At 49.1% G+C, this 16,705-nt stretch overlaps 1 protein-coding gene across 1 annotated transcript in view; it reads right to left on the minus strand.

Moving 5' to 3' along the window:
* The window catches only part of LOC118147727 (solute carrier family 38 member 8-like), a 108,335-nt gene that overhangs the window by 83,870 nt on the left and 7,760 nt on the right, over positions 1 to 16,705 (minus strand). Inside the window, exon 2 of the mRNA XM_035274150.3 lies at positions 8,744 to 8,879. Coding sequence (XP_035130041.3) covers positions 8,744 to 8,879 — 136 coding nt within the window. The remainder of the gene's footprint in view (positions 1 to 8,743; positions 8,880 to 16,705) is intronic.

Genomic DNA, 16,705 nt, shown 5'->3' on the forward strand with positions numbered 1-16,705 from the left:
CTTGAATGTGTTGACTGGGGTGGCTGATTCTGATTGACTGTGTGGGTGGCTGACAGCTCCTGGCTGACTGGCTGACTGACCTTGCCTTGATGTATTGATTGACAGGCTGACAGGTGGAGTTTGACCAGGCAGCAGAAGACCAGCTGACCACAGCAGTGACTCACTGTGTGAGCAGCTATGTCTGACTGTGTAACACAATCTGACCAAGAGACAATGACTAATTGACTGACTGACTGACTGAGATTGGCTGAGTGTCTGACTGACCAGCTGTGACAGCGGCTCCTGATGTGAGAGGCCGTTGACTGTGTGGCCCCCACTTGTATAGGCAAGTCTGGCTGTGAGACAACAGCTAACTGCCTGACTGGGCTGGGTGTGCCAACTGGCTGACTGCTTGAGGCTGCCGGTAGACCAGCTGACCGTGCCTGTGACTCACAGTGTGCGCGGCCATGCCTTACTGTGTGGCCCTGGCTGTGTCTTAGAGTCTGACTGTGAGACAAGGGTGGACTGACTGACTTTCCTGGCCCACTGCCTCCAGGTAGCCTGTCAACACAGTCCCTACCCTTCCCCAAACCATTAAAGTGTAGTCCTAGTGGGAGCTGGCCCAGCCTGAGGGGACAGAGTGGCTTCTGTGGAGCAGCAGGGGGAGGAAAAGGAAAGCAGGAGCTGCCAGAGGGAGAAAAGGAGTAGGCCCGGCTGGGGCTAGGCCACATGGGAAGTTCTCTGCCTCACCCTGGTGGGGGCTGGGTCACAAACACACACACGTTCTTGGAGCTGTGTTTTGGCTCGGTCTTATAGCTCCTTTGTTTGGGGGGAGGGGGGAGGGGAGCTCAGGGAACCTATAAAAATATTGAGCCAATAACTCACCAACAGGACTCCAATTATAGGGCTGGGGGAGGGAGGGTAGCCCAGTGCGGGTAGGGCGGGCCCACTGGCAGCCATTTATGGGGCTTGGATTGGGGCCAAATGCTGTCCTAGAAAATCCAGGCCTTGGAATGCAGGACTGGAGAAGCCTTAGAAAGGAGCAATGTGTCTGTCAGTCACACCTCTATTACCGCCACCATTTTATAGCTGGTGGCATTTCCCATACCCGGCCTCCCTGGTGCTGTCCCCCAGAGCCCGGGCAGGTGGGAGCCTCAGCCCTCCCTTACTCTCCTGCGAGACGCTGGGTAGCAGGCTTTTGGGGGCAGGGTCGACCTTGGGCAAGTCACTCCATCTCTCTGAGCCTCAGTTTCCTCATCAGTTAAACAGCTGTTTCTAATAGAAGCCTTTTGGCAGAACTTGGAGTGGGTATCCAGATGCCTCTGCCACCACCTGTGTGGTCCCCAGCAGGGAGCTTTGCGTTTTGCACCTCGGTGTCCCAGCTCACAAATGAGAACTGGATCAAGAAAGGCACTTGGTAAGCTTGTCATGAGGAGGAAAAAAACAATGCGGGTAAAGACTTCAGCTCGGTGCCTGGCACCTAGTAAACAACCCGGAAATGTGACCTTGCACAAGTATTCATCCTCATCTCTTGGCGGGGGGGGCATTAGGATGAATCAAGATCTTTGATGCAAATGTACTTGGGAAGCCATGACGCTCAGCCCCAAAGTGCTGGGAGGCAGCTTCACAGCCTGGTATCGGTGCCACCAGTGAACCCACCTGGGCCCTCCACGGCCACTCTGAAATGCCACCTGCTTCCCCAAAGGATTCTACAGACTCTCTGAGGGGCACCAGCTGCTCTTGACGCCACAACCACTGGGACCTGGTCCCCAGGGACAGGGAGGTGAAAACAGGAGGAAATTCTCTGGGGTTCCCCCGGGGAAGAGCCAAGGGCCCAGTTTTCACGAATAGGCCTTGGTAGGGACAGAAGCGTCTTCTAGGAAGGCCCAGGGTCTCAGGCCCTCCAGGAGCTGAAGAAAAAGCCAGACTCTTCTCTGAAACTGAGAAGAATGAGGGCAGCCAGAAAGGCAGAATTTCCCCAAGAGGCTGAGAACCTGGGTGTAGGCCCAGAAAATTCCCAGCCACGCTAACACTACTGTCCTGTTCTCAAAGGGCTGCTGGGGAGGGAAGGTCATTTGACCTTCATAGCCACCTATAACTGTGAACTACAACGAGCCAGGTTATAAAGCATCCCCAAGGTCATGGCCAAGGAACTTCAAGGTCACCTCCTGATGCATTCCTTCCTCATTCATTCCTTCATTCAGCAAGTTGTTATGAGCATGTATTCTGTTGAACCAGGCAGAAACAATAGTGATGAGGCCAGTCTCTGCCCCTAGGGGTGTGTAGGGACAGCACAGCGGAGGCTTAAGACCTCAGACTCAGGAGCCAGGCAGACCTGCTCTTGAATCCCAGCTCAGCTGTTGACTAGATCTGCACCTATGGGAGTGGCTTTGCCCCTCCGAGCCTCAATTTTCCTATCTGTACAATGGGAACAGTTACGGCACCAATCTCACCAGGTCATGATGCGGATTTAACAAAATGCTCAATAAATGCTTAGAAAATAAGTCGCAGGGAGCTGTGAGTTTGTCCCTTCTTCCCCACAATTCCTTCCTTATCTGTAAAGTGGGCATAAGGCCCCAGCCCACAGAATCACTGTGAAGAATGAATGACTGAGCACTTAGCACTGTTGCTACCACCTGGCACAGCTCTAAAGGGTGCTGTTCACACCAGGTTGATCAGTCATGGCCTATGCAGCTCTTCACAGTGGCCCTGTCTGGCACACAGTAAGGGCTCCATAAATGGGGAGCTACTTGTTTTATTCTCAAGGGAGAAAGCAAAGTAGAAAACGAGCATTTGAATGCCAAGAGTGTGCAAGGGCTCACTTAGAGTGTCAGTCTAGAAGTGGGAGCTCCATTTACTGGTGGGGTGATGAGGAAGGGAAAGGGGGAGTCAGAGCCATCTTGGGCTTAGCCAAAGGATGGACGGGGCCAGATGGGGAGCTCCTGGCAGAGGGGAGGGCCTGTGCAGAGGCCTGGAGGCAGGAGAGAGTGGAGCCTCAGGGGCACCTCGGACCTGCCAGAGAGGCTGGAGCTGGAGTCCCGGGGTAGCCTGGTTCTCAGGCCATCTCTAGCTCGGGCTTCCTGTCCCCTCATTCTACAGGGCCTCAGTCAGGGACTCTCATAGTCCTGTTGTACAAAAGAAGAAAGGCATTCTTGGACTAGCTTCCTGTTGCTGCTGGAACAAATTGCCACAAACTCAACGGCTTAAAGCACAGATTGATTCTCTTACAGTTCTGGAGGTCTGAAGTCTAAAGTCAGTGTGACAGCAGGTCTGCATTTCTTCTGAAGGCCTCAGGGGAAAACCATCCCCTCTGTCTTTTCCAACTTCCGGAGGCTGCCTGTGTTCTCAGGCTCATGGTCCCTTCCTCAGATCCCTCCGGGCTCTTGTCACACTGCCTTCTGTCCCTCTAGTCTCCTGCCTCTCTCTTAGAAGGACCTTTGTGATCACAGTCATCCTCCTGGACAATCATCACATCTCAGGATCCTGAGCTTAGTCACATCTGCAAAGTGCCCCCTGCCTCAGGGCCTTTGTGCATGCTGTTCCCTCGACCCAAAATGCTTTTCCCCCAGACATCCACATGGCTCATTTCTTCGCCTCCTTCAGGGAGCTGTTCACATGAAACCCCTCACCCCATGCTTGACTTTTCTCCATCCACTCATCACCAACTGGGGTATTAGAAATTGATATATTTATTTGCTTTTTGTCTCCCCTAAGCAGATTATAAACTGCACAAAGACTGGGACTTTATCTGGTTGACTGCTGTATCTTCAGCACCTAAAACAGTACCTAGTATCTAGCAAGAACTCAAAATAAATAATGAGTGAACAAATGGGGCTACTGAAGCTCACAGAGGTGAAGTGACTTGTTCAAGGTCACAAATTATAAAGTGGCAAAACCAGGGATTTGAACCCAGGTAGGCCTGACTCCCAAGCCTTAATGATTTGGCTCAATGATGCCTGTCAGCCTCTTAAAGTCTACTTACATGGGTACTAGGCTTTCAGGCCCTGCCCTCTGCCTTCTCCTGGTAGATAATGTGGGCGCCTATGTGACTCACACTAAGAAATAACACTAAGAGGAATCGTAATACTTTCTGTTGGCCCATAGATTTTACAAGAGACTGAGGGCACTGTGAGAGCAGAGCCCACTTGTTTCACTTGGCATTGTCTAATCAGGCACATAGTTGGTACTCACAAAATCTTTGTTAATAAATGATAAATGACTCTCACTTGATTGCACAGAGATCTGATCCATATGTATCTATTCACTTATTCATCTGTCATATAGCTAGCCATCCATCCATCTTTGTCTATCCATTCATTTGCCCATCCATCCATCCATCCACCCACCCACCCATCCATCCATCCATCCACCCACCTACCCACCTATCTGTCTGACTGTCACTATTTTGTAGCAGTTCCTAGACACAGTGTTTACCCAACCCTGGGGCATTGAGCTGGAAGAACAGACTTCTGAACAAGGCTCCCTTTCTTCCCAGACTGTACCATGGAGGTCACTGCCGTGGGAGAGCAGGCTTAGGGGAAAGTGAACTTTAGGAACCCCCATTTTTCTGCCCTGAAGTCCTAGCCACATTCCCTGCTTCTTTGCCCATCCCTCTTGCCTCTGTCCCTCTTGGTTTTGTGATCAGTCCCACCCAGAAATGCCTTAGGAGGAGGCCCCTCCCACCTCCCCAAAGCACCTGCTCTCAGAGGTCAGGGGCCATAACAGTTTCCCTGAGGACATGGAGGTGTGGAAAAGGCCCCACATTACCCTTCCGGCCTCTCAGCCTGAACTGTGCCCTTCAAATCAGCCAGAACATGTAGGCAAATGTGGTCTCTTAGACTCCCCCAAACACCTACCCACATTCTCCCCACCTAACTCTCTCTTCTGTACCTACCTCTTCCTTCCCCAGGCAAATTTTGAGAAAAACAGACCCTTATCCTTCTTTATAGTTTTCCTCCTACAAAGCTGCCAGAAAGAGAAGTCTTGAAATCTCCCATGTTGGGAGAGGAGAAAAAGCAAGGAAAAGGTGTAAACAAAGGTTAATTAAACCTCATGTGCAGCCCAGAAGATCCGCCTAGGGCAGATGCTACAGCTGGAAAGATATTCCCCAAAGGGGATGGGATGACAGGAAGGCCACTTGGGCTGGCAGGCAGGAGGCAGCAGACGCTGCATTGAAGGATAAAGTTTGAGGACATCTTGCCTTTGAGCAAGATTTCAGGAAGATACGTTGGCACACCTAAGGAGGAAGCTCTAATTCATGTCACTGTAGGATTCATACGACTCCATAGACAAACATTCCAACCTGCCACTGAAGTACTCCGATGACCAGCACTGGTGAACTACACTCACTCCAAGTCTTTGCTTTATAAATGTGATGATCATCCCAGCTGGATGTAATAATAATTAGTGCAGCCACCAGTGTTGTTATGGCCACCGCGAGTCGACCGCCTACCATGGGCCAGGGCTCTGTGCTCAGAACTTTATTTCCGTTAACACTCAGAAGCTTCACAACATTTCTATGAGGTAAGATGTAAACAAAGGTTAATTAAACCTCATGTGCAGCCCAGAAGATCCGCCTAGGGCAGATGCTACAGCTGGAAAGATATTCCCCAAAGGGGATGGGATGACAGGAAGGCCACTTGGGCTGTTCTACGGATGAGAAAACTGAGGCACAGAGAGGTTAAGTCATTTGCTCCGGGCCACAAGACTCTTCTCATTCCCACTTTACAGCAGAGGTCAGAAAAGCTCAGCCCACAGGCCAGGCCAGCCACTGCCTGTTTTTATAAAGTTTTATCGGCACGCAGCCCCGTCTGGTTGCTCATGTATTGCCTCTGGCTGCTTTGGGGTTACAACAGCAGAGTTGAGTAGTCACAGCAGAGACAGTATGGCCCCCCAAAGCCAAAAATATTATCTTTCTTATTTAATTGAGACAAGGTCTGGGCTCTGTCACTCAGGCTGGAGTGCAGTGGCATGATCTCGGCTCACTGCAACCTTCGCTTCCAAGGCTCAAGCCATCCTCCCACCTCAGCCTCCTGAGTAGCTGGGACTATAGGCACTCATCACACCTGACTTATTTTTGTATTTTTTGTAGAAACAAAAAATATATGTTGCCCAGGCTGGTCTCAAACTAGTTAGCTCAAGCGATCCACCTGCCTTGGCCACCCAAAATACTGGGATTACAGGCATGATCCACCGTGCCCAGCCAAAAGCCAAAAAAATGTCCATCTGCACCTTTAGAGAGGAAGGTTTCTGACCACTCCCCTATATTTTCTGCAGGTCCTCAAAGGGATCTTTAAAAAGTTTGACTCAAGTCATGGCTTAAAATCTTTTGAATAAAATACAAATTCCTTCCCATAGCCCATGAAGCCAGCAGGATTCAATACCTCTCCGACTCTTACCCCCACTGAGTACATTTCAGCACTGGAAATTTTTCTGTTTATGAGCTGAGCTCTTTCTAACCTCAGGGTCTTTGCACATGCTTCTCCCTCTGTCTGGGATGCTTTTCCTCCAGCTCTAGGTCTCTGCTCAAATACCACTTCCTCTGAGAGGCCTTTCCTGACATTCTCCATTCCCCATGCCCAGTCTATTTCCTTTCTAGCAGTGATCACAGTTTTTGCCATTGTTAAATTCTCTGGGCTGCAGGCTCCTGGCGATGTCTATCACAGCAGGTGATCTATGAGTACCTATCAAGTAAATGCAGCACTGGCATCCAGCCTCTGGGACTCCTAAGTCACATGCCTAATGCAGACCCTCCTCTCCTCTCTTCCTTCCTGCCATGCATTCAGAAAGCAATATTCATCAAAGTCTGCAGAGAAACTAGACAACTCCAGAGAGGTGGAAAATCAGGCTCCTGCCCTCACAGATTCCCCAAGGACCAAATCCTCCCAGCTGACCCTTTTCCTCCTTCTTCAGAAATGGATGACCAGAACAAAGATGCCCCAACGATGCTTGCCTGGGAGCAAGCCCCCTCCCCAGGAAGGACTCTGCTGCTCCTCACCCAGGCCCTATCAAACATGCCTCCAATTCTCATCCCCCAAGGGGCCTCAAGACATAGCGGGGCTTCCCTGGAGAGGGCAGCACTGCAGAACAGGGATTGATGCTGAGTAGGGGCCAGATCCAAGTATAGTGGGTTGAACGGTGGCCACTGAAAAGACATGTGTGAGTCCTAAGCCCTGAAAGCTATGAATGTGACTTGATCGTATTTGGAAAAAGGTCTTTGCAGATGTAATTAAGGATCTGAAGATTAGATCATCTTGGGTTACCTGTGTGGGTCTTAAATCCAATGACAACCATCCTTTTAAGGAAGGGAAGAGGAGAAGACACCGACGCAGAGGAGAAGCCCATGTGAAAACAGAGGCAGATATTGGAGGGACGGAGCCACAGGCATGGAAAGCCTGGAGCCAGAAGCTGGAAGAGGCCAGGAAGCTTTCTCCCAAGAGCCTTTGGAGGGAGCGTGGCCCTGCTGACAACTTGGTCAGACTTCCGGCCTCCAGAACTGTAAAAGAATACTTTTCTGTTGTTGTAAGCCACCAGTTTGTAGTTAATTTGTTATGACAGCCACAGGAAACGAATACACAGGGGAAGAGCAAACTTACCTCTTGCTTCAGCCCACGAAGAGCATACTTCTGAGAACCACAGAATTTTCTGCTGGAAGGAACAGCAGAGCTGAGTCACCCGACATTGCCTAAATTCCAGCATCCTGGCCCCACTTGCCTGCTGTTTCTACCTCCCCTCACCAGCCTGCTGCTCTTCCTCAGCATTTGCCTTCTAACTGACCTAACTCTTGCTTACTCAAATATTTACAAGCTGGGAGCCATGGTTCATGTCTGTAATCCCAGCACTTTGGGAGGCCGAGGTGGGCGGATCACTTGAGGCCAGGAGTTCAAGACCAGCCTGGCCAACCTGGTAAAATCCACTCTCTACTAAAAACACAAAAATTAGCCTGGTGTGATGACTATGAGTATTTGTTAAGTGTAATCCCAGCTGTAATCCTAGCTACTTGGGGGCCTGAGGCACGAGAATGGCTTGAACGCAGGAGGCGAAGGTTGCAGTGAGCCAAAGTTGCACCACTACACTCCAGCCTGGGCAACAGAGTGAGACTCTGTGTCAAAAAAAAAAAAAAAAAAAGCCAAAATCCATGTAAAATACAGGTAGAACTTTATGTCACCTATTAGAGGGAGAACAGGCACCACATACATTCATTCACTCCATCCTCCTATTTAGTCAACAAAGCATTTATGAAGCACTAACTGTGAATGGGGCACCATTTCTGGCTCTGAAAACAGAGTCGTGATGAAGCAGACAAAAATCCACGTCCCTGTGGAGCTTGCATTCTCGTGCAGAAGGGGCTGGGAATAGCTGCTGACATGAGTCCATAGCAGTTAAGGTTAAAAATGTTTCTTGGGGCCAGGCATAGTGGCTTATACCTGTAATCCCTGTACTTTGGGAGGTCAAGGCAGGAGGGTCGCTTGAAACCACTAGGTCAATGTTGCAATGAGCTATGTTCATGCCACTGTGCTCCAGCCTGACAACAGAGCGAGACCCTGTCTCAAAAAAAAAAAAGTTCCTCAGTTGGTATGTGCCCTGATTTTCTGTGACCCCCACATGGGGCAGTGCTCCCAGGGAGGGAGTTGAAGGCAGAAGCGACATGAAGGCAGAGGCTAGGGTTTGAATTCTGGGTGCCACTTGCTTCTCTGTGCCCTGGGAGCCTGAGATTTCCCTCCAAGAAAGTCTCTAGGGCCCCTGGCCTCCTTCCTCTAAGGACCTGCAGTTCTGTGAAGGGAAAGAGCTCCTCTGCCTGGGGCAGGGCGGGGCTGGTCTGTGGAGCCAGCACGGCGGCATTCCAAGGTGCAGAGCCGCTGGGCCCAGAGGTGGCCTGGAGAGCAGGCAAGAGGGATGTTCTGAGAGAGAAGGGGCAGGCTGCCAGAGCTCAGAGCCCGTGCCAACCCCAGCCTCCTGCGGGCAACAGGAAGGGGAGGTCGCGTGACTTGTGGGATCTGTGGGCAAACAAACTGTGAGGCTGGACTTTCGCCCAGGGAAGACAGGAAGCCTGCTTCTGAATCCTCAAGTTAGCATGAGCATCAGCCATTCCCCAGCCCCAGACGACCTGTTTTATATGGTTTACCCTCACAACCACCTCACAGGTAGCACTACTATTCCATTTGACAGATGCAGAGATCAAGTCTCATTAGGGCACACAGCTCTAAGTGCCAGGGCCAGGATTTGCACCCAGATCTGATCTCAACCATCTTACTCTACTACCTTTGCCTCTGTTTATGAATTATTAAGGTGCTGTTTGGTTGCAAGGGACAAATATCCAATTCAAGCTAGCTTAACTCTACCCCCTACCCCAAAAAGAAATTTATTGTAGTTTAGGGCTTTCAGGCACAGCTGGATCCAGGTGTTCAATGTTCTTTCAATGTTGCCTCATCCTTTGGCCCTGTTTGGCTCTGTGTGAGCTTCACTTTATGGTATAAGAGGTACCAAGCATGGTACCAGAGGCTCCAAGCTTATACACTAGAAGCTTCACAGACTAACAAGAAATGTGAACCCCTGTTCTAATGGTCCTGGTATAAGTCACTGGCCCAGTTTGGGTGAGATGACCAGCCCAGAGACAGTCATTTGGACAAGGATTTGCGGCAGTATTTGCACTGGCCAGGAATGGATCAGGCATCCACCCCTGACATTGGCAGGCAAGGACAGCAACCTCTCACCCTCAAATCACAGTGACCGAGAATGAGGAGACGTGATTCTCCAAGAGGAGATTGGGGATTATCAGCTGAATGGAGGCTCCACAAGCAGAACCAGTGGACATCCCCTTCAGCCTCTCTGTTTCTCTCTTTAGTCTTTGGTAACGTTTTTGGTTTTGGTTTTGGTTTTTTTTTTTTTGGAAAATTTCCAACCTCATCCTCATGAAAAGAAGAGACAAAACTTTTGCCCACATGGTAAGGCAAAGTGGTCTTGCACTGAGCTGCCATTGTGTGGCACATGGGACTGCAGAGGAAGTGGGCTGTGCATCTCCTTTGTACAGTTATGTAATACTTGGCTTCCTTTGGCCAACAGAATGTAAGTGAATGTGAGGTGAGCAGAGGTTTCCAATGTGCTTACTTGGTTTGGCCAGGTCTTTTGTATTTATGCCATTCACCACAAGACATCCTCTCTGATTCCAGAATGCAGCACATGGAAAATTCCTGATCCTAACCCAAAGCCTAGAGCAGAGCTACCCCCAGGTGACCCATAGACCCAAGAGCAAGACAAGGAAAGGGTGGTGGTTGTAAGTTCCTGAGATTTTGTGGGGATGCTTGTCATGCAGCATATCACAGTGCAAAATCTGACTAACACACTTTGAAAGTCTAGGAGTTCTTCCATTGAGGGAGCCCAATACTCTTGGAAGTAAACAGTGTATTAGGAAGTGGGTCCTCTGAGCTGTGACCACTCTATATTCTTCCCAAGATGTCCAAGAAACACAGAAGAGCTTAAGCCACCATATTTCAACCCCCACCCAAAGGAGTCTCCAGAAGGAGTTTCAGCATCTTTTCTGGAGCAACATGCCCTACCCTGGATCCTGAGTCTCCCAGGATTTTTACCAGCTGCATGGCCATAAGCAAATCAATTTCCCTCTTTCAGCCTTCATTTATTCATTTGCAAAAGGGAATAATACTATTCCTTAGCTCTTTGGGGTAATTAATGGAGAGAATGCATGGAAAACACACAGTTATAGCACCTGGCACTCAATCAATAGATCAATAAATGTTAGGTTTATAATTACTTTTTTTTTGAGACAGAGTCTCACTCTGTCTCCCGGGCTAAAGTACAGTGGCACGATCCCAGCTTGCTGCAACCTCCACCTCCTGAGTTCAAGTGATTCTTCTGTCTCAGCCTCCTGAGTAGCTGGGATTACAGGTGCACGCCACCACGCCCTGCTATTTTTTGTATTTTTGGTAGAGACTGGGTTTCACCATGTTGGTCAGGCTAGTCTTGAACTCCTGACTTCGTGATCTGCCTGCCTTGGCCTCCCAAAGTGCTGGGATTACAAGCGTGAGCCACCGCTCCCGGCCATAATTACATATTTTTGAAATTGCTGGAGGAGCAAAATGCATTCGAATGTTCAGTCCGCTCCTCTAAGCCTTGGGAACACCATGCAATTAGCGTGTCTGTACTCCAAAGCAGACAAGCCCCCAGGTGCCTAAACTCAGGAGAAGAGGCATCTGGGCCGTGGAAGAAGCAAATTTTGATTGGTTTTGTTTTGGTTTGTTGGGTTTTTTCTCCCTCGATTTTCAGTTTCTGTTTTAGTTACTTGAAATCACACAGCCGATTTATTTCTTTTGATTGCTCTTCACACAAGTAAAAACAAAACAAAGAAGTGCGAACAGTGACAGGCTTTGCTACAACTTTAACTCAGGACAGAGAACCATGGCTAGAAGAAAAGTCACGATTCCATTAAGTGGGAAAACACTGAACTCTCACGCTTCGTTTCCATCGGAAATTTACTGTACGATGGGATTTTGATGCCAATTGACAAACCAGCCTCCAGTTCAGACTCCTTCAGGCTCTGCCTTCCTCAGCCTCCTGTCCCCTACTGTGCCGTGTGGAATTTGGAAAGAGAATACTGATCATTGTTAAATTATAATAGCAGAGCAGCCACGTATCGGGCACTGACCAAGTGCCAAGCACCACGCTCAGTGCTCGATGTGCTAAGTGCTTCATTTAGTTCTCACCACATTGCTGGGAGGCTGCTATGCATTCTCTCTCAGCCAGGGAAACTGCCACTCAGAGAATGTAAATGACGTGCCCATAGTTAGTTGTGGGGAAGATCTGGGATGTGAACCCAGCTCTAATTCCAAAGCTTGTGCCCCAAATCCTATTTTGGGCCCCAGCGTATGGTCCATGGTCTGAGGACTCTGAGGACCAGAGGAGGCTGGGTGACAGTCATCTCCATCTTGTGCGGAACCCCAGAAGGCAGCTCAGCTCCAAGGCCTGCCTTCTTCTCTTTACACAAGATCTGTCTCAGCCTGTGAATTGGCCCTGTGGCTCCCCTCATCTCCTAGAAGAGGTGGATCACAAGGCTACAGTTCCTTCAGGCCGTCTCTGGCCACATCCAGGAAAGCCAGGTAGAACCTTCTGCCCTCACAGCAAACTGCCCAGTTCCAGCCATGGAGGCATGGAGTTAGGAGTGGCACACCCACGGCTGACCTCCTCCCAGCCACGTGGCCTAATCTCCCTGAGCTGGTTTCCTCATCTATAAAGCAGTGGTACAAACTTGTCTCAGTGGTTTCCACACATTGTCAGGCAAGGAAAGCACGGAGGAACGTGCTCACAGACCTCTGTGCATGCAAAACCGATGAAAGGGCAGATGTTCCAGACAAAAGAGACCTGGATCTTGGTGCCCCTCAGTCTCCTCTGGGAGCAGTCGCGATACTCCTAACCTAGCCCATCACTGAGGCCCCACCCAGCTCTGACTTTCTGTGAATGTTGGATCTTGACACACATCCCACCAGAAAGACTTTTCTTCCAAAATGTGCTCATCAAAACTTGGGGAGCAAAGACAAAAACTTAATTCAAACCAAGTTAAGCAAAGAGAGAAAGGTATGGGCAAGGTCCCTAAAATTCCACTGTCTTTTCTCAAAATCGAGCTGATCTTTATAATGAGGAAAGCAGACTCTTTCTCTTCCCAGCGTAAGGCCTTCTTAAATGGCTTTCCACACACCTGGGGCAAGACGTGAATGCCTTACTTAGCCTGTAAGCACACGCACGTTTTGGTCCCTGATTCTCGCACCAATCCCATTTTGAGCCTTTCCTGCCTCTGGGCCTTTGCACATGCTATGCCCCCTACCTGAGGTGCTCGTCCCCTAGCTCTTCCATATCCAGCTCTTTCCCAACACTCACGCTTCAGCTCAAATGGCAGCTCTTCACAGTGGCCTTTCTTGTCCACTCCAACTTAATTAGCCCACCCTTTTTACACCAATCGCTCCCCAGCACCTCAACTGGCCTTATTTTCTTATCATAGTCTGTCACAGTCTTATCTATGTGCTTACTTATCCACTGTCTGTCTCCTCATTAGACTGTCCATTGCATGAGGCACTTTGCATTGCTTCCTGCAGTACTCCTGACGTTGAACACCACACTTGCCCACGTCCAAGTGCCCCATAAATAACCATAGAATGAATTAGTAGATGATTGATAGTGACACCCCATGATTTATAAAGTCCAGACTCCTCACATTCAACATGTTCCTCTAACCAGGACTCTCTTTCTTCTCTCAGTGAGAAGCCACACCACCTAGCCACGTCGGTAAGCCTGTCCATCCCTGGCACCTCCCTCCCACCCCCACGTCCTGCCAATCTACCCCTAATTTCTCAAAGCCATCCAACCCTCTCCATCTTCTCCACTCCCCTTGAGACCAAGCTCCTATCTCTCTCAGGGCACCTGCAGTAGCCTCCCTGAGGTCTCTGGAATCCCTTCTTGCCCACTTTCAACCTGATTCCCCCAGTGCTGCTCTGAGACTGTTACCCTCTGATGATAAAAGTTATCAATTTCACCATCTGGTACATTCCAAGGAAGCTCAGATGCCTTCCCATGGGCTACAGGCTCCACACGGCCTGGCCTCCCGCTGCCCGTTGCAGCTCAGAGCACTTATCACAATTAGTTCATACATTTACACTGTGAATACTAGATCGAGTCTCTCCCCTGCCTCACTATATGCTCCATCGGGGGAGTAACCTTGTCTGGCTTTTCCCTATTCCTGGCATTTGGTGGATGCTCGGTTGATAAATATGGGTAAACGAATGAATGAATAAATGCTATTGAATACCTATATGTGCCAGATATTAAGCTAACATGAAAATAAATTATTTCACTTTTCAACAGTCTTATGAGGATGAATAATCGATTGAACAAATGAATGAATGAACTATGAACTAACAAGGGAGGAGTCACCACCCAAAGAACACAGGGGGCCGGGTGCCATGGCTCACACCTGTAGTCCCAGCATTTTGGGAGGCCAAGGCGGGCAGATCACTTGAGGCCAGGAGTTTGAGACCAGACTGGCCAACATAGTGAAACGCCGTTTCTACTAAAAATACAAAAATTAGCCAGGCACGGTAGTACACAACTGTAGTCCCAGCTACTTGGGAGGCTGAGGGAGGAGAATCGCTTGAACCCAGGAAGCAGAGTTTGTAATGAGCAGAAATTGCACCACTGCACTCCAGCCTAGGCAACAGAGTGAGTGAGACTCCATCCCGCACAAAAAAGGCACACAGGAGCCAGGAGGAAATGTGAACAAGTAAGCGGAGAAGCACGCAGTGAAAGGCACTCACAAATGAATGGTACATGGCAAAATGAAGTGTGTGGCATCTGTTATGAGCTGAATTACACCCCAAAATTCACACACTGGGGTCCTAAGCCCTGGTATCTCAGAATGCAACCTTATTTGAAGATGGGGACTTCACAGGGATAATCAAGTTAACATGGGGTCATTAGGGTGGGTCCTGATCCAATGTGACTAATGTCCTTATAAAAAAGGGAAATTCAAGCACAGATGTGTACAGAGAGAAGACAGCGTGAAGACACAGGGAGAAGACGGCCATCTGCAAGCCAAGGAGAGAGGCACACAGTAGATCTGTCCCCTATAGCCCTCAGAAGAAACCAGCCCTGCCCACACCTTGATCTCAGACTTCCATCCTCCAGAAGCGCAAGACAATCTCAGTTGTTTACTCCACCCAGTTTGTGGTACTTTGTTATGGCAGCCCCAGGGAACAAATACAGCATCCAAAGGCATCCACGCTCAAAAGCATTTTTCAGCCCTGGCGAGGCCAAATAAGATTTGTCTGTAGGCCACATTCTGCCCAAGAGGGCGCAGGTGGCCACCCCTGCAGCCTGGAGAGTTCTCAGAGCACACCCTGTCCACCAGGGAATCGGCGCTGTGGGAGGCAGAGGTCAAACAGATCAAATGGGAATTCAATTACGGTTTGGAGACGAGGCCATGAGGTCACAGATTAAATGAGGGCAGGGACTGCAGCCTGGGCCTCACTGTGGTGTTCATGCTGCGGGCTCCGGAAGCTGTACTGCTGCCTCTCACGGAGCAGGACGAGGCCCAGCCTGCTTGTCGCATAGAGGAGAAACGGAAATTTAAAAAACGGATAGATCGGATCAGTTTATATGTGGCTGTGGACTGACACCCCCAGCATATGGCAGCCAATACTCAGCGAGGCACAGTGGAACTCCTGCATACAAGTATCTGTTAATTATTCAAATTGAATCTATTTTTCTCCCCTTTATTTAGTTGAGAAATATCACATTACACAGAAAGGTTAATTACAAACCGACTTCAAGAACCCTTTGTTGGAAGCTTCTGTTTCATTTTCTGCAAGATGAGTCCTTAAACTCCATATTTGGGAATGCAGGCACAGGCTGGCTTAGCGAAATCGTTTCCTCATTCTAGCAGACCCCAGATGTAGCAAACCTCTCAGATGACTCCATGGAACTGGGATTAACCAGAAACCACTTCAAACTGCCCAAAACCGTCTAAAATGTGGTTTTGTTGCTTTTTCCATTTAGAACAAAGACCACCATCTTTTCAACATGTTGTCCTGGTTGCAAAAGTAAGAGGGTCTTAAGTTCTGGGACCCCAATGGGAGACATACAATATTCCAGTGGCTACACCAATTAGGTCTGTTCGCTCCCGGCTTTGGGAAAGGTAAATGGCCTATCACTTGGCGGGTAATGCATACCACATGGCACCCCTCAGCCTCAAGGAAGCCTCAGAGGCCTCCTATTTTTAGAAATAACTGGAATGGCAGGGTGCGGAGCAGACCTCCAGTACCAAGGCTGAGCCTCTTCCCCACCATAAGCTCTACCAAAGAGACACGGTCGCATCACACCCTTCCCAGATTCAGCTCTCTCCAGTGATGCTTGGAAACTTCCTTGCAGTAGGTGGAGGAAGTACTGGTTGATGTCTACCTGACTACTGTCTGCTGCCTCTACCTTCTTTACATGCCCTTCGCATGGTCTCAACAGGCTGTTATTAGGGTACCCAGACCCTGGGCATCATGGGTCCATGCCCCAGACTGCACCAATCATAGGGCAGCTGAGTCCCTCTATTTGGTTCAGAGATGGACACATGACCCATATTCCCTGGGATTGAAGGCTAGTGTGTAAACATAGCTCTTCTCTTCTTTTTTTCTTACATTTTTGTGCTATAAGGATGTAGATCCAGGCTTCCAAGAACCAACTTTCTGGCCTGATGGAATATTCCTGGCTGCAGCTGGATCACAAAATAAGTAATAATAATGATAATAGCAAAGACTTATTTAGTATTTGCTGTGCCGAACACTATTTTAAGCACATTATACATATTACCTCACCGAATCCCCACAGGCATCCTCTAAGATCAGCACTCTTATCACCACCCTTTCTATATAAATAAAGAAACTGAGGCATAGAAAGGCTCAGGCACTTGCCCAAGGTCACATAAGAAGTCAGATTCAAACCCAGGTGGTCTGGCTTGAGAGTCTTTACTCTTAACCATTATCAGAGAATGGGCAAGGGAAAGTGGAAGGGATGACATCAATTAAGCCCCTGGATCCAGCCATGCCTGAAGCTACTCCTGGATTTCTCAGTAACACAATGACTTGTGTTCCCTCTGTTTGCTTAAGCTGCTTTGCTTTGCTGTATGTTACAACCAAAAGCATCTTACTTAACATATACTTCTAACATGTTCTTCCTGGGT

Source organism: Callithrix jacchus, chromosome 15 (genome assembly GCF_049354715.1).
Source record: "Callithrix jacchus isolate 240 chromosome 15, calJac240_pri, whole genome shotgun sequence".
In the NCBI taxonomy this organism is placed as follows: Eukaryota; Metazoa; Chordata; class Mammalia; order Primates; family Cebidae; genus Callithrix; species Callithrix jacchus.